Raw genomic sequence first — 18,460 nt, forward strand, 5'->3', positions numbered from 1 at the left:
GGGCTTATAGCTTTGTTGATGTACATACTGTATATTATAGCTAAATTATATGTACGATTATAACTAGTATCCTTTTATTGCGCGCAATATTCTTCGAACGCTGTGTTTTGCTCTACGTTTTGTCTCCTGTCTAATGTTGCAATGCCGACAGGTAATAAAATACACTTCACACAGCTATCGGAAGTATTCTCCATTTTATTTGTTTCGTTCAGTTATAACGTACGTTGAAACGCTAACAAGAACTACATAAACGATTATCTACTCTTTTCGCAGATTCGATTCGTTAATGGCGTCAGTACAAAAATTAGTCATGCAAAGCTGAACCATATCAATGTCACGCGATCTCCACAACATGAAAGTGCTCATGCGGGCATTTTATTCGCACAGAGGTCGCTTTTCAATTTATTTGAATAAACAGAGTTGCCTCAGCTAGGAAGCGCTCTTAACTACATCATCATTATCTTCTTCATCCTGTTTTATGTTCACTGCAGGACGAAGGCCTCGCTGCCTCCGATCTGCAATTACCCCTGTCCTGCGTCAATCGATTTCCTAAATGGTTAGATAAATGATGTGACCCCCCCCCCCCACACACACACAAACACAAACACACACACACACACACACACACACACACACACACACACACACACACACACACACACACACACACACACACACACACTAACGCGAAGCAGGCTATTATTCCTGTTGCCCTGAATCCCATTCATTTATTTAGTATCGTACATCGTAAATACGAATTTTCACTTTATCACCTTCTGAAATATCAGCACGATGTTTTGCGCAAACTCTTATAAAACAGCGGACAGGGAAGTTCACGGCTGAGGCCCGTAGAGTCACCTCTTTCCATCGGATAGTAATAAAATAACGATGGCAGCAGATTACGCGATGTGCTTTATCTTTATTCTAAAAGTTACCGACATCCTCCCGTTCGCGACAGTGGAGGTGGTGATCACATGCCTCGATCAAGCACCAATAAACGAAAGTCTAAAAGGCTGTTACGTGTTCACAGCTGCCCGTTCTGTTCGATTAAATATCCAACGCGGCTTCCACCGTCGCATGCGTTTGTGGTGAGACCTGATGTATAGGCTGCTCCCTTTTATCGCGCGCCGTCATTGTTCAGGTGTCATGAATATCTGCTACGAAAAATGAGGGTCAGAACTTTCCCTGTGCCTATTACTCGTTCGTTATCTTCTCGACTGCCTATGAGGAGAGAAAGCAGAAGCTCTTGCGCCGAGTATCTTTCCTCGTTGGCTCCAGGTATTCTAGCGCATGCTATTTTTCACGATCAGTGTCTTGTCGCTTTGACATTGTGCCGACAAGGATAGCTTAGATTTTGTGTCCCATGATTTATTTCTTGGGTTCGTTTTTCCTTTTAATTGGTTCTATAACATTTGAGAGTTCCGTTTCTGAAAAGGAGCTCGAGTTTCGACACCACAATACGTTGTGGGAAATGTCCTGCAAGCTTTCTTGGCTACAAGCACGAATCCGTCCAAACAGTGAGCGTCACGGTCTAGTACTAATCATAGCACAACACTCATGATTCTCTCACCGTACTTTTCTGCATAAGCCAAGCGGGGCATTTTTGACATAAGCTTTTTTTAAAGATGCAGCTGACTATATTGAGGGTGCTCTTTACTATAGCCATAACACCATATTGACGGATAAGAGCGACCACTCTAGAACCTTTGTAATAACGAACTCTTCTATCTCGTAACGTATGTTGACGGTCTAGTTGGTACATGGCTCTAAGAAACGGTTTTGTGCGCAAGAACTAAGACGTGTACAACACAATACAAGGGAAGCAAGCCATTTCTTCCGCCTCGTTTCATGGCTCCGCGGAAAAGCATTAGGCTCGTGATTGTATGGTCGCCTGCTCCAACTTCGTTGTCAGAGTTTTTCCTAAAATGTAGCTGCGTTATAGATACAAAAGCAGCAGGTGTCCCAAAGAGTGAAAAAGCCGGCGTTGGTCGCTTGGACAAGCCAAAAACGCCAGCTAAATTCCCATTGGCTGCGACACCAAGTCCTGAGAGCGGACGGAGCAGAGAAGGGTGAAAGGGAACGCCTGTTCCCGCGAAAGCGCCCAAAGTGATGCGTGAGGGGAAAGGGCATCGACGCGACGCCACGTCAACCTCCCTTTCGGAAGTGTTACCCACGCGTTCGTTGACCCTGCAATCTCTCGCCTACGCTTATTAAACGGCGCCTATGTAAGGCTGAATCAAAACGCACCAAGCCATCGGCCAAGCGTCTCAACGAGCTCGCTTGTCCCCGAAGAGTTCATAATTCGAAGGACCGTTCAGCGGCATCCAGATGGACAATAATGCTTTCGCATTCACAACTCATATGAAGTGCTTAATTCTCCTCTGATATTTGAAGCGACAGTTTTAAGGCCCCGTTATGCCAATATGCGGCGTAGTTCGCGTTGTGCGTGCGTTGATCGTGTGTTCGCTGTGAGCGAAAATTCTTTACTTATCACAGCTTGGCGCGCGCCGCGATTCTACCAATCAAAGAGCAGGCTGCACCGCTCGGCTCCTTGCAGGACCCCCAGATGGCGCTAGCCTCCGCCCATCCACGGAAGGGCATCCGCGCATCTGCATTCCACATGGGTGCCTTCTATCTCCCATGCTGTTTATGATGTACTACATGGTAAGGAGGGCAAGGGCACGAAGATCAGAGTAAAGTTGGTGAAGACCGACTGAGGAACATGGAAGAAAGTAAATGGGCTGGGAGAGTGTCCAGCTATTGGTACAAAAAGAACAGTGATTCACAGTTGAGGACAAGAACCAGGGAGCTTACCAGCAAGTATGCGACCGGTAAGGTGAGCAACATGGCAACAGAGGACGTCACGTGGAAAGTCAGAGAGGCTGAGATAATCTCATGGGTGGCGGAAATGGAAAAGAAACCTGCTACGAGTAACTAGCACAATGCGTTGGCGGGCTAGTTGGTGCGAATCCATGAATACTTTGCTTAGATAAAAACAACAGACACAAGAAAGACGACAGGACATTAGTTTCAGCTCTAGTTTCAGCTGTCTATAAAGGAGTGATGCAATAAAAGGATGTCAGTTGCGAGTAGTGCCTTGTCCTGTCGTCTTTCTTGTGTCTGTTGTTTTGCGCTAAACAAAGTATTCGTGGATACGAGTAACTACTTAAGAGAAAACAAAAGGGAAATCATGAAGGAAACAGTCTGTGATATCTCAAAGGGAAGCTCATTACTTTTCGAAACGAGATCATGATGCCTCAGCACACTCACTCAGAAAGCCAGATACAGCAGGGAGGAAGAAGCATGCGCTTATTGCGGTAAAGCTAGGGAAACGATGGAGCATGTATTATTAGAATGTTAAGATATATTCCCAATGTTCGATTTAGAGTATTCTGGCCTTCTCACATTCCTTCGGTTCAGCGACAGCACTGGGAAAGTTAACATGACCGCAGCAGAGATTAGCCGCCTATCCTACGAAAATCCTATCCTTTTTCGCCGTGATATTAAAAAGCCGCCTACGTCTTGGTGCTATCATGGTCGTCTTGTTATCTTCGTTAGCACCTTTCTTCGCGTAACATCGATTCCTGCAGGGCGTGGAGTCTGCCGGCACTATTTTTCTCGTTTGACCTATGCTTCACCACCATGCCCTGACACGGAGGCCTTCTGCCAAAGGAAGCGAAGCGACCAATTACGTAGCCCAGTAGGGGGGTGGCGACCTGATGTCTATGCCGCTTTAGTGGCCGCATACCTGCGAATAATTGCGCGTTGTTACGTTGTTACTGTGCGCCTCAGTGAGAGTGGGTGCCACTGGCTAGCAAATGTGTGCTCACATAACATGCGTCGGAATAAAAAGGGCACCCCTCAATTAGGCGCCGACAAAATAGTTGATATGCTGTCATGACGGGCGCCCTCACCGTAGTGAGTGCCTTTAATGATACGGTACAGAGTATTCGCGTCTCACACCGTCTAAGCACTAGAACAAGCACTAGAACAAGAATTTTCTTTGTGCTTAAAAAAACGAACTAGACGTCCTCAAACAATTTTTCGTACGGATGTAAGCATTGCCCTTGAGCGCTAACTTGAACGAAGCTGATGCGGCGAAAAACAACATGTGGAGTTTTATTGGGAAAGATGGAGGGGGGGAAGCAGGGGTTTCTTATACATGTCGCAGTATACAGGCAAGTATAATGACATGAGTCGTCTGGGTTGGCCGCTGTTTAGTGTACAGAATTTATTTTATTCGCCCATTTCACTACGCTTATCGCCGCATAGAACATGGCTTAGCCCGCTGCCGGCGTCACCACGAGCTCCTTTCTTCACTTATAGAAGCGAACAGCGATGAGAAGACACCATATTACAAGGATGAAAGCAGCAGCTATGTATGCAACTATGCTGCCAAGCGAGCACTGTCGATTTGCCGTACCTTAATGTGACACTAAAGTGAAAAATGATTTCTTCTACGTCAGTAAATTACCGTTCTACAAGACCAAAAACACCACTCTTACAACGATAAGGCGTTTGGTAAGCCAGAGAAAGCACAACAACAAAATACGGGTGGCGACGCCTACTTAAGTTCCTGCACCTGGGGGCTGTTACATCTTGGATTTTGATGGCATCTTCTAGAACCTACTGATTATATATAGCGGTACAGATCGACTACATTGTGTTCTAAAGGAACCAGACATTAAACATGGCAAGTTTTGGGAACCTTTATTCAGCCAACGCAGCCCAAATGCGAAAAAAGTCTTTGGAATCCCTGACGTTACGCTGACGTACCGGCACTGGGGTCCCGGCGCGACATTCAAATACTGATACTCAGACCTTCATTTTCTTATCTAATAATCTAATATTTTTTTTAAATGAATGCCTGCAGGGTTCTCAAACAATGCTTCATTAGTCTAAACTGATTTATTGTTTCGCTTTAGTGTCCCTTTAGTGTCCTTGGCGGATGACGCTTTGCTGCCTCAATAGATGGCGCGTGATATTCTTAGCTTCCTATTGCCTTCGACTATACAGTATACTTAAACGTTGGCAGCCTCCACTAGTACTTACGGTTTTCATTGTACTTTTTTGCAAGAAACACAGCAATCACTTACCTTTACAATGTTGACTTCTGCCCTCATGGAAGCCCCTGCGTCGTCTGCGGACCCCTTCTTGTATTTCACCACAAAAGCGCCGTACGCAGCTGCGAACTCTTTTTGGAATCCTCCAAGATTTACCTGTTCCAAGGTGCCCAGAACGCTCATGGGCATAACCTAAGCAAGGAAAAGTGATAAAGGTTTAATGAAACAGAACTTGTGCGCAGGATTAGCTGTAAAGTCAAAATACTACTTATTTTCTACTGCTGCTCGTGCCGATAAGAACACCATGTGGTGCGACAATCACAACGGATACCATTTGTCTATCGCCGTCACCCCTTTACTCGATCACACTTACAACTACGTGTGAAGCATTCTTAATTAGCTTTAGTTGTGTACAATCATCTTAGTGGATGACCACAGTCGTTGGCTGCACGACGAATGTGCATTGCTACTGTGTACAGCAACACACAACAGCAACGAGAATTGTGCAACACTGCGCCACAATTGTGTATAGCGACGAAGCGAACGTGGTTCGTTTGGTCGTCGATAACTCACTGACGCAAAGGTCCATGGTCAAGGAAACTGTTCTTCCTCTCTTCGTTTGGAAAGAATTACCTTGCTTGTGCCGAGCATTGAAAATGCACAGTGTGCGCATTCAAGTCAGTATCAGTTTGATTCACCTTTACGTTTACCGAACACTGTGCACACGATGTACAGAACATCTTGCAATGAGGCATGTAGTCATGGCCTGGTGAAGTGAAGTCACCTGCTGTGAGCATGCGAGTCCTTCCTAGGGCGTTCAGCTGAGTCGGAGTCGAGAGAGAATCCGCTCGTCCATAGGTATTAATAGAGACCAGATATTTAGGCACTAAACAATTTAGGCACACCAGGGGCCCTAACAGGAACTAAAACGCGTTCGCAATCCACGACCTGTATTGAGTTTTTGTCATTCTAGTGGCAAGAAAACTGACAGCGTGCACTTGTGAGGTCTCAAAGGCAGCAATCACAATGGGCAAGCGTTCGCATGGCTTCGCTGTGCCCACGAGAGGCCCCTCTTCAAGCCGCCTGCAGTAGCCAACACGCTTGCTTCATTTGTTCTGTTTGCATTTAATATTTAAACTTTTCTGCTTTCATTGACGCATCAAATCGGCAAGTCCACAAAAGACTAAATACGCGACGGAAGCTGCTAAGAGAAACTCAAATCCGTGTCTGATATATTGAAGTCAAGAAAATATTTGAGTAAGAAAATAAGCGTTCAATAGTACACGCCCACAAATCATCGTACAATAGAAGAACCGTTTCATATGATATATATATATATATATATATATATATATATATATATATATATATATATATATGCGTGTGTGTGTGTGTCTGTGTGTGTGTGTTTTGGGGGCCATGATTGTACCTACTCACTCAAAATTACTCTGCGTGGTTAAAACACGCTTTCAACAAGCTCTCAACAAGCTCTCGGTTCAGGCGAATGGAACGCTTTTGTATTTCTGCATATCTGACCATTTTATTTACTCTGGCATTATTGAGTGTTTGCTTTACGAAACTTCATAATTTCGTTGAGGGAGAAGAAGGTATGTATCTTTTCTTAGACTGCAACTTTACATAAACACTTTCGACAGCAGCTGCCATATATGGGAGGCAATAACCTCGTGCTATACCACCCTCCCCACCTCGCCCTTTCGGTAGCAAACTGTTTAGAGAACTCTCCGTAAGTACCTGTTTTATATCACTGTGGCTGCTTTCGCAAAGCGTTTCACCTTTTATTATATCTAGCAGGAAAAGAGTTTGTGTATTCCTACATGAACATAATAAAATAGTTTTGCGGGGAAGGACGGACCGGGGAGGGGGGCCATGTTATTTATTATTCAGAGAAGCCGCGATTGGCAGATTTTTCTGCACAAATCCATACCATTGTGAAGTGCCGAGAAATGAGACCATACGGCTACGGTCAACAGTATTTCCAGCGGGTTTTGCACGCTTCCCCGCAACACGCGCGCAGTATTGCAATCTACCGCCAACAATGTTTCCCAGCTACAATACACCTTTCTCAAATTTCGGCACCTTTCTTCGTTAAGGACGCGCTTGCAGTTTAACGTGGACTTTTTGCGCCTACTACCATGAAAGGAGACTTTTCGTTATAGTATGTTTTTTCTTGCTGGCATTGCTAACCAGAGTCAAGCGGATGGTGAGAAGCCCTCAAAATGACAACTAACCTTGACAACGCAATGGCTTATTTACTAGGTCGTTGCCTTGTGCGTTGCAGTTCCTGTGGAAAGAAGTAATCAAATGTGTTTCAAAACAAGAGTGCCCCCCCAAAAGAATCATCAGGTACAAAAGAAAATGGGTATCTATAGGCACAAAGAAAGAAATATGCACTTAGAGGCACTATAATGATACTGAAACAATTGCTTAAACCAAAGAAACGGCCACTACGACAACCGAACTCCTCCGAAGAATATTTGTATAGTCCACCTATAACGGCTAACTGTGGAATTAAAAATTTGCGCGGTATGGTTACTTCTTGTAAAGCTACAAAACCAATTCCTTCAGGCTGCCATCCATGCAACGAACTACGCCACATACTATGTGAGCACATGACATTCCTTCCAGCCTCCAGAACCGCCTGAGGCTTTAGATAAAAAATTAAAGACAATTGATGTTTTGACACGTCCATTATGATTGTGCTCTGTCCTGCCAGGTTCCGTCTCAGTTTCTTCAGTCTCAAGACACACACTCCTTCTCTCTCTCATGTAGCATTGTCAACATACCTAAGGCTTTCTTGATCTTCTCAGTAAAATAAAGGCCACAAGACTGTGACTAGGAAGTGCGACAATCATATGTAATCTATAAGATTAGTACCTTAAGATTCGAAATTAGTCAAAGTCCTGGTACCCTTGCCTTCCCGTGCCATTAACACATTACGCTTGCCGTAACCGGCTGGTGAGTAGTGGGTCATTTGGTAGTCTTAAGTCTGATATGTGGGTTTGGTGTCACCTCACATGTCGTGCCCAGCATGAGTTTTGCTTTACCGCTGCAGTTATCTTGCTCTTTTCTGCTGCTGTTCTTCGTAGACAGCGCTTTTGCGCAGCTGTAACGTGACTACCATTTATTCTGTGTAGTGCTTCTTGATTCAGCTCATCTTTAATATGGTGGAGCTGTTGCCTGCATTCCCACTTGTACTGATAGTGCCCGTCTAGAATTTGCTATATATATTTTAAGGAACCAGCATATTCCAGCCAAGCTCATGCTACTACCACGAGGATGAAGCTGTGCTGCTGATTATATATACAGAAGAAGATGTACAATGGATGATGATATGTGAAGATGAAGAAGTTTAAAGCAAGGCATGTGTGGTGCGCACACTAATTCCCTCTCGCTGTGGAAGCGGCCGCCTGGCTGTGGGGAAGTATTGTGAGATGCGTCGGGTATAAGGTTTAAGCGACAGACAAGCACTATCTTTTTCCCACGACAATGGCAGTCGGACGGCGTCTTAAGGGGCGCGACGCGGTAATTGACAGGTGATGTTTGCTGAATGACCGTGTAAGGTCCAATAAAATGCGTGAGCAATTTTTCGCATAAGCCGGGAACGCACAACGGCAAAATTTGAGGGCGGCTGCAAGCGTCTCAGGATCCGGTATTGATTATGTGCCCCAGAACTTTGGTGGCCTTGCTGGCGAAACTGCATTTCTTCCTGTTGAGCTGCAGGCCAACATTTTTAAGACAGGCAAGGACTTAATCAAGACTTTGCAAATGCTGTCAGAACGTGGTTGAGACCACTATAATGTCGTCGACATAACACAGACAGGTTTTCTATATCAAACCACGCAAAACATTATCGATGATGCCTTCGAGGGTCCAGAGTCAAAAAGGCATCACATTGAACTCGTAGAGCCCATCAGGGGTAGCAAACGCCGATTTTTTGTCGGAATCAGATATCGGCATGTGCCAGTAGCCTGATCTAAGGTCAAGGCAAGGAAATTATTTGGCACCAAGGAGCGAAACTAGTTCACTGAGCCGTCTCTCATCTGCACTGGAACTGGGAAGGACTAGGGACTCGAAGGGCGTATGTTATTTTGTCTAAGCATGTCTAACACGTTTTCCCCGATGATCTTGCGCTCTGTATGAGAAATGCCATATGGGCGCCGCGGGAGCCATCAGTCTGTATTCGGTGAGCAGCGGCGGTACTCAACTGAGGACGTTACCCGCCGTGGTTGCTCAGTGGCTATGGTGTTGGGCTGCTGAGGACGAGGTCGCGGGATCGAATCCCGGCCACGGCGGCCGCATTTCGATCGGGGCGAAATGCGAAAACACCCGTGTACTTAGATTTCGGTGCAGGTTAAAGAACCCCAGGTGGTAGAAATTTCCGGAGTCCTCCACTACGGCGTGCCTCATAACCACAATGTGGTTTTGACACGTAAAACCCCATAATTTCTCAACTGAGCACGGGCAAATTGACGTCGAACAAGGAAAGGTGTTTGTTCAATATGAGATCTTGACTCTGGTCAGGCGTTAGGTCAGGGCTCATGGTTGCCAAAAATCGGCTGGATGAAGCACTACTGGATGGCGATTTTGACCCAGCTAGCACTGTCGCAAGTGTTACAATTGCAGCGGGATGAGTGCCAACAGCCAAGGGACAGCTGATCCACGAGGCAACAGTTGTGGTTCCGGAGTTTGATTTAAAGCGGTTAGCAATGCGGACGCCTGAGAGAAGCAAATAAGGCCAGGGTTAATCAGAATCCCTCAAGATATGGTATGGCAGTTGGGTAGAATGAGTACACCGCCATCCACAATGTTGCAGGAGTTGACGTAATCTATTCTCTAGATGGCCAAAAAACGTAATCGGAGGAGGTAACGAGACTAATGCGCACTTCATGGTTATGAAGAGAATTGCCGGTGGCATCCAGTTGTATGAGGCGCTGATTACAAGAGATAGAAGGGGACGCGGAAAATGAGAATTTGTGTCAACTGTCCAACGTGTGGAAGTCGCTTACGAGGTCGTAGTTCTGGAGCCAATCCCCTACGTCATCCCCACGTAGACCAGCGAAGGCATGGTGTTCGCGCTGGTGGCTGTTGACGGTCACGACGAAAGGCGAAGGCTGCAGTGCAGGAGTGTCCTCGGGCGATCCTGGATTCGATGAAGCGAGCATGGCCAGTGTTATGCGGCGACCCGAGCGGAGCTCCAGTGAGAACGTACGGGAGGTCTTGGGGAACGAAAAGCAGCGTCCGCCACTTGTAAGGAGCTGCTTTATTCCAGTAGAGCTCGTGCTGCTATCACGAGGATCAAGCTGTGCTGCTGGTGATATTGTCACGTAGCAGTGATGGTGAAGAAGGCAGCAAAACTGTGATTAACGAAACTAGCGCTCTATTGGGCGAACTTGCGCTATCAAAAGCAGGCTACACTCAAAGAACACCGATAGCGGCGAACACACCCGGCAATCCTCGAAAATTTGACCAGCAGGTCAAGCGCTTCGGCTTTTATGCATCAGTCATCGAAGAGAGAGAGAGAGAAAGCAAGGACAGGAAAGGTAGGGAGGTCAACCAGAAAAGTATCCGGTTTGCTACCCTACACTGGAGGTGGGGGAAAGGGGAATAGAAAGAAGAAGAAAGGAAGAGAGTAAGCACAGAGTACGTGTGGGAGGGACACTATGCACAGGGACACTATAAACGGTCTCTTAAACCGGTGTACCTCAAGTATTGCAGTAATGCACGATTCGCTTTTCGTGTCAGTGACGGGTGTGGCCACGGTCCGAGTATCTTTGACTCCGTGAAAGGTCGTAAGTCTAATTGGTGTAAAGTTTCCTGCAGAGAGAGGCGTTGTACATCGTAGCGGGGGCAGGTACACAATAGATGCTCGATGGTCTCCTCGCACCCACAGGAATCGCACATCGGGCTCTCGGCCATTCCCAAACGAAAGGAATATGAGTTTGTGAATGCTACTCCCAGCCATAAGCGGTACAGCAAGGTTGCTTCACCGCGGGAAAGGCTAGATGGCACTTGTAGCCGTAGCGTGGGGTCCAGTTTATATAATCGGCAGTTGAAGGCACCTGAACTCCAGAGATCTTGCGACTTTTTGCGTGCATTTAGGCGAAGTTCCCTGGCAGCATCAGACCTCACCAAAGGTATGGAACGCGTCTGGGTATCTTCGTGCGCAGACCGGGCAGCCTTGTCTGCTAGGTTGTTGCCGACAATGCCACAGTGAGCAGGAATCCATTGAAATGTAATGGTGTGCCCTCGTTCCAGAGCATGGTGGTGTACTTCCCTGATGTCAGATATCATCTGCTCGTATACTCTGTGACGTAATGCAGACTTGATGCTGTGAAGGGCTGCCTTAGAGTCACAAAATACGACCCATTTCTCTGTGGGCTCTTCGGTGACGTACATCATAGCGGCATGGAGAGCTGCAAGTTCTGCCGATGTCGATGTAGTCGTGTGCGACAATTTGAATTTAACTGTAATCTTCTTGGCAGGTACGACGAATGCGGCAGTTGAGCTGGCACGTGAGGTCGAACCATCAGTATATATATGTATGCGGTCATGATACGTCTGGTGTAGTAATAGAAGCGTAAGTTGCTTCAGAGCCGGCGATGGATGATTTGACTTTTTTATAATTCCAGGAATATCAAAGTTCACTTCAGGCTGTCGTAGGCACCACAGGGGAGATGAAGGCTTTGTCGCTGGTGTAAAAGATGACGGTATGCACTCTTGATGAGCGCTAATCACTCGTGAAAAGGTCGCTTGAGGTCTTTCGGCTGGTAGGGAGGTCATATGATGGTCGGGGATCCTTGACAGATGGCGAATGTGCGCTCTGAGAGAGTCGACAACTACGTGTGTCTGGATCATATGGTCCCCAGCGATGGCAATTGTTGCTGCTGTTGACGTGCACCGAGGCAGCCCTAAACACGTGCGTAGTGCAGTCATCGAATGTTCCAGAGTAATCACTGGGACCCGCGTGTCTTCCACAAAGTTCTACATTATTCGCGTCACGCAGACATGCAGTCAGGTTACGCATGGTTGGGTCACAGATAGCGGATAGAACCATCGACAACATTTCGTCGTTTATCGCACAGCGCCGGACGCGCCTGCAAGTACTGGAACACGTTTGTGAGGCGGTGAAACGTGGTCGCCCGATAAACAAACAAATACACGTGTCTATACCCCCTCTTAAAAAGAATCGACCCGACGCTGCAAACAAACAAAAGAAATAAACAAAAACACCCGTAGCAAAGAAACAACAAACCAAGGAAGTTCATCAGCGTGCGTAAAAGGGCTTAAGACGCACCACGTGGACCACTTCAATATCGTGCGCGGCGCCGCTGTGAATGCGAAATGCCGTCCGGAACGACCTCATATTCCAGAGCGCCAATACGTTGGATAACCTTGTAGGGTCCGAAATAGCGTCGCAATCGATTCTCACTGAGTCCTCGTCGGCGTACCGGGGTCCAAACCCAAACATGGTTGCCAGGCTGATACTCGACGTAGCGTCGTCGGAGGTTGTGCCGGCTGTTGGTACGCTGCTGGTTTCTGATCCGTATGCGGGCGAGCTGTCGGGCTTCTTCGGCGCGCTGGGGATGGGTGGCGACGTCAAGATTCTCTTCGTCGGTGACGTGCGGCAGCATGACGTCGAGGGTCCTTGTCCGGTTTTTGCCATAAACCAGCTTGAACGGCGTGATCTGTATTGTTTGTGGCATCGCCATGTTGTAAGCGAAGGTGGCGTACGGCAGAACAGCATCGCATGTCTTGTGTTCGACGTCGACGAACATTGCTAGCATGTCGGCGAGGGCCTTATTCAAGCGCTCCGTCAGACCATTCGCCTGCGGGTGGTAGGCAGGTGTCCTCCTGTGGCTTGTGTGGCTGTATTGCAGGATGGCTTGGGCGAACTCCGCTATAAATGCCGTTCCTCTGTTGGTCATGGGGACATCTGGGGAGCCATACCGCAGCAGGATGTTCTCGGCGAAAAATTTCGCCCCTTCGGCGGCGCTACCTTTTGCCAGAGCTTTCGTTTCAGCGAAGCGGGTCAGCTAGTCCGTCACCACGATGATCCACTGAATTCCAGATGTTGACGTCGGAAACGGTTCCACCAAATCCATCTAGATCTGCTGAAATGGTCGGCAAGGAGACTCGATTGGCTGTACTAATCCTGCTGGTCTTGTCGGTGGTGTGTTGCGTTGCTGACAGTCTCGGCATGTCTTAACGTAACGGGCGACGTCGGCGGTAAGACGCGGCCAGGAATACCTTTCCTGTATCCTCAACAGCGTCCGCGAGAATCCGAGGTGCCCAGCAGTTGGACCGTCATGTAGGGCGTGCAGTACTTCTGCACGCAGCGCTGAACGAACAAGAAGAAGATAGTTGGCGCGGACTGATGAGAAGTTGTTCTTAACGAACATATTGTTTTGTAGCGCGAACGAAGACAATCCGCGCTTAAGTGCCCTAGGGACAACGTGGCTGTTTCCTTCCAAATAGTCGACGAGGCCTTTTAGCTCCGGGTCTGCTCGTTGTTGTTTAGTGAAGTCTTCCACGCTTATTATTCTAAGAAAGACGCCCTCGTCCTCGTCTTGCGACGGGGGATCGATGTGGCCACGTGATAGGCAGTAAGCGTCAGAGTGTTTTCTACCGGACTTGTAAATTACCGTGACGTCATATTCTTCCAGTCTGAGGCTCCACCGCACCAGCCATCCTGAAGGGTCCTTTAAGTTAGCTAGCCGACACAATGCGTGATGGTCGCTGAAGACTTTGAATGGCCTGCCACATAGGTATGAGTGAAATTTTACTGCAGCCCAAACAATGACGAGGCATTTCTTTTCAGTCGTAGAATAATTGCCTTCCTTTTTTGACAGCGACGGGCTAGCATAAGATATCACCCGTTAAAGTCCGTCTTTCCTCTGGACTAGAACGGCACCCAGGCGTAGTCTACTGGCGTCAATGTGGATTTCGTTATCGGCGTGCTCGTAGAAGTGTGCATGTACGGGCGGCGACTGCATGCGTTGTTTGAATTCTAGAAATGCGTCTGCCTGCGGCGTTTCCCAGTTGAAGTCGACATCGCATTTGGCTGGATGCGTTACTGGCTCCGCAATGCGCGAAATGTACTTGAAGAAGCGCCTATGGTAGGAGCACATGCCAAGGAATACATGCACTGCCTTCTTGTCGATGGGTTGAGGGAACTTTGCGATGGCAGCTGTCCTATGCGGGTCGGGGTGGACTCCAGATTTGCTGATGACGCGGCCTAGGAACAGAAGCTCATTCCAAGCGTACCGGCACTTTCCCGGCTTTAGAGTGAGCCCTGATCACTTGATGCCTCTAATACTGTCGCGAGCCGCCTAAGGTGATCGTCAAAATTTCCGGTGATAACAACCGCGTCATCCAAGTAAACAAGACACGTCTGCCGCTTCAATCCTGCTGAAACCATGTCCATAATGCGCTGAAACGTTGGAGGCACCAATCACAGTCCCAATGGAATTAGCTTGAACTCGTAGAGGCCGTCTCGCGTGATGAAGGCGGTCTTTTTGCGAGCTCTCTCATCGACTTCTATCAGTAGCCAGATTGTGGTCCATCGCTGAGAAGTATTTAGCGTTGCAGATCCGATTCAATACGTCGTCTTTCCCCGGAAGGGGGTATAAGTCCTTCTTCGTGATATTAAGTCGACGATAATCGACGCAGAAACGTAGGGTTTCGTCCTTTTTCTTCACCAAGACTACAGGAGATGACCACGGGCTTTTCGACAGCTGGATGGTTTCGTCGCGCAGCATTTCATCGACTTGTTGCCTAATAGCGTCGCGTTCTCACCTCGAAACTCGGTAAGGGCTCTGGCGGAGCGGTCGAGCGGACTCTTCAGTTAATATTCGATGCTTTGCGACTGGTGTTTGTCGAATTCTCGATGACGTCGAAAAATGCTCTTTGTGTCGTCGATGAAGACTTCTGAGCTGTTGCTGCTTACTCACGGGGAGACTTGGATTTATGTCAAAGTCTGGTTCGGGGACTAGGGTCGTCAAGGTAGACGCGGCAGAATCCGAGAGGACAAACGCATTACTGGTTTCTATAATTTCCTCTATGTACGTGACTGCCGTGCCTTTGTTGACGTGCTTCAACCGCTGGCTGAAGTTTGTCAGCAACACCGTCGTTTTTCCTTCGTGCAGTCCAGCTTTTGGTCTTGCGACACAAATTTCACGGTCGAGTAGTAGACGTTGGACACCCTCGATGACGCCTTCTACGCCATGGGTTGTTTCGGTGCTGACGGAAATAATAATGCTGGAGCATGGTGGGATGCTGACTTGATCTTCGAGCACACTCAAGGCGTGGTGACTACGAGAGCTCTCTCGCGGTAACGGTTTATCTTCCGACAGCATTATCGATTTCAACTTCCGATTGATGACTTCGGCGTCCTCGTCGGTGCCTTAGGACCTTGGTCAGTTCGACGAACAGCAACTTCACCTCCATCGGTTGCTGCTTTTAGTTTTCCGGATATGGGCTCGCAGAGCGGCTCTGGCTGGGCCGATGTATGGACGGCGCTGCGGCGACAGGTAGCAACCTGGTGATGGCGAACGTGAAGGTCGTCAAGAGCTCTACTGAGTAGCGGCGAGGTAATCAGCGATATCGTGAGGGCGTTAACCTTGGTGCAGTCACGGAGCGTTGACGGCGAATCCTCGTAGTCCCATTCTATGGTATGGGCATCGGCGGTAGATATGTCCCGCTTCTCCACAGTGATAGCAGAGCGGGCGATGGTCGGGCGCGCGCCAAATGTCCGTCTTCCTCGCATAGCTACGCTGGGCGATGGTTGAGCGTGCTAGTGGCGGCGTACGACAGAATTTCGGCGTTACAGGGCCCTGGCGCGGTCGCGGAGGGGGACTTTGACGGCGCGCGACTGCGGCGTAGATCATCGCTTCTGACTGGGACTGCGGTAATTAAGGTTCCACCTCAGGGACTCCAAGCTATTTGCTGAACTTCATCTTTCACGATGTCGGCGATCAAGGCCACTTGAGGCTGTGATGAAGACAAGACATTGCGCAGTTCTTCTCGCACAATGGCAGCAGCAGCATAGGGAGCCACCGAAGTTGCGCGGTTCCACATTTGAGGATCCGGAAAGCTGGCTGGAGACGTATGAAAGGGTCTCTTGAAGGTCGTCGGAACCCAGTCTTTGGATGACGCATTGCGGCGTGAGAACCTGGCAGTTATATTGCCGGGTGCGCTTTTCCTGAGTTTTCTTGATCGTGGATGCCTCTGAAGAATACTGAGCTATGGTCTTCGGTGGGTATCGAATAAGTCCGGCGAAAAGTTTGTGCATGACGCCCCGCATCAGGAAGCAGACTTTTTTCTCCTCCGACATTTCCGCGTCGGCTTGCCGGAAAAGACGGGCCATCTCCTGCTTGAAAATCGCTGGGATCTCATTGGGAAGCTGTACTCTGGTTTGCAGTAGCGCTTAGGCGCGCCCTTTACGCACGACGCTTGCCAATGATTGCAGGCAGCCGGCTCGGAACAGGTCATACGTCGTCAAGCTGGCTTCTCGATTCTCGAACTATGTCCTGGCCGCTTCTTCCATTGCAACATAGACGTGTCGCAGCTTGTCGCCACTGTTCCAGCTGTTAAACGTAGCGACCCTTTCATACGTCTCCAGCCAGCTTTCCGGATCCTCAAATGTGGAACCGCGCAACTTCGGTGGCTCCCTATGCTGCTGCAGAACTCTTGAGGCCGCTGCGGTGGCTATTGAACCAGTGTTCTTGGTCGTCTTTGGTAGAAGTCCGTGTTCCGGGGGCAGCTGGTGTAGCCGGTGGCTTGCTCGATGTTCCAGGAACACGTTGGTGTTGTCATTGCAGTCCGGGCTTGTATTACGGCTTGTCGAGGGAGCCCGGTACATGAACGTAAAGCACCTCTACTAGATGTCACGTAGGAGTGATGGTGAAGAAGGCAGCAAAACTGTGATTAAGAAAACTAGCGTTTTCTTGGGCGTTCTTGTCTCCCTCAAAAGCAGGCTACACTCCTAAGAACAACGATAGCGGCGAACACGCTCGGCGATCGTTGAAAATCTGATCATTAGGTCAAGCGCGTCGGCTTTTATAGATCAGTCGTCAAATGTTCCAAATTAATCGCTGGGACCCGCGCGTCTTACACAAAGTTCTACATTATTCGCGTTGCGCGCACACGCAATCAGATTACACAAGGCTGGATCACAGACAGCGGATGGAACCATCGATAACATTCCAGAAACTTACGATACATGCAGGCGCGTCCTACGCTGCGTGACAAGGTTTCTTAGGTGGTGAAACGTTGTCGCCCGATAAGGATAAACAAGTACACGTGTCAGTGCATACAGATGAAGTACAATGCATGATACATATATATATATATATATATTGTCACGTGGTGGTGACGTTGAATAACACAGTAGCAATACTGTGAACGACAAAACTAACTTTTATTGGGCGAACCTGTGCCCACAAAACAGGCTACAACGATAGCGGCGAACACGCTCGGCGATCGTCGAAAATCTGATCAGCGGGTCAAGCGCGTCGGCTTTTATAGAACAGTCGTCGAATGTTCCAGACTAATCGTTTGGACCCGCGTGCCTTTCACAAAGTTCTACACCATTCGCGTTACGCGATGAAATCAGATAACACAAGGTTCGGCGACAACAAACAACCGGGTAGAAGCATCGACAACTTTCCAGAAACGTCGGATGCGTCCCTCGCTGTGCGATTACAGTCATTAAGCGGCGAAACGTGGTCGCCCGATAAAGATAAGTACAGGTGTCAATATCCCCCTCTTAAAAAGCATCGACCCGATGCTGCAAACAAACGAAGGTAATAAACAAAAGCACTCGTAGCAAAGAAAAGAACAAAAATGACGAAGTTCGTCATCGTCCGTAAAAGGGTTTAAGGCGCACCACGTGGACCACTTCAGATCGTGCGCGGCGCCGCTGTGAATGCGAAATGCCGTCTGGCACGACCTCATAGTCCAGAGCGCCAATACGTCGGATGACCTTGTAGGGTCCGAAATAGCGTCGGATTAGTTTCTCACTGAGTCCTCGTCGGCGTATCGGGGTCCAGACCCAAACATGGTCGCCAGGTTGGTACTCGACGAAGCGTCGTCGGAGATCGTAGTGTCGGCTGTCGGTCCTCTGCTGGCTCTTGATTCGCAAGCGGGCGAGCTGTCGGGCTTCTTCGGCACGCTGGAGATAGCTAGCGACGTCAACATTCTCTTCGTCAGTTACGCGCGGCAGCATGGCGTCAAGCGTCGTCGTCGGGTTCCTGCCGTAAACCAGCTTAAACGGCGTGATCTGTGTTGTTTCATGCACCGCCGTGTTGTACGCAAAGGTTACGTACGGCAGGACCGCTTCCCACGTCTTGTGTTCGACGTCGACGTACATTGCTAGC

The 18,460-nt window shown here is 48.5% G+C and overlaps 1 protein-coding gene across 1 annotated transcript in view; it reads right to left on the reverse strand.

The window, feature by feature from the left end:
- The window catches only part of LOC135915905 (uncharacterized), a 185,504-nt gene that overhangs the window by 106,050 nt on the left and 60,994 nt on the right, over positions 1 to 18,460 (reverse strand). The window contains exon 9 of the mRNA XM_065449095.1: positions 5,097 to 5,255. Coding sequence (XP_065305167.1) covers positions 5,097 to 5,255 — 159 coding nt within the window. The remainder of the gene's footprint in view (positions 1 to 5,096; positions 5,256 to 18,460) is intronic.

The sequence above is a fragment of the Dermacentor albipictus genome, chromosome 2 (genome assembly GCF_038994185.2).
Source record: "Dermacentor albipictus isolate Rhodes 1998 colony chromosome 2, USDA_Dalb.pri_finalv2, whole genome shotgun sequence".
NCBI classification, from domain to species: domain Eukaryota; kingdom Metazoa; phylum Arthropoda; class Arachnida; order Ixodida; family Ixodidae; genus Dermacentor; species Dermacentor albipictus.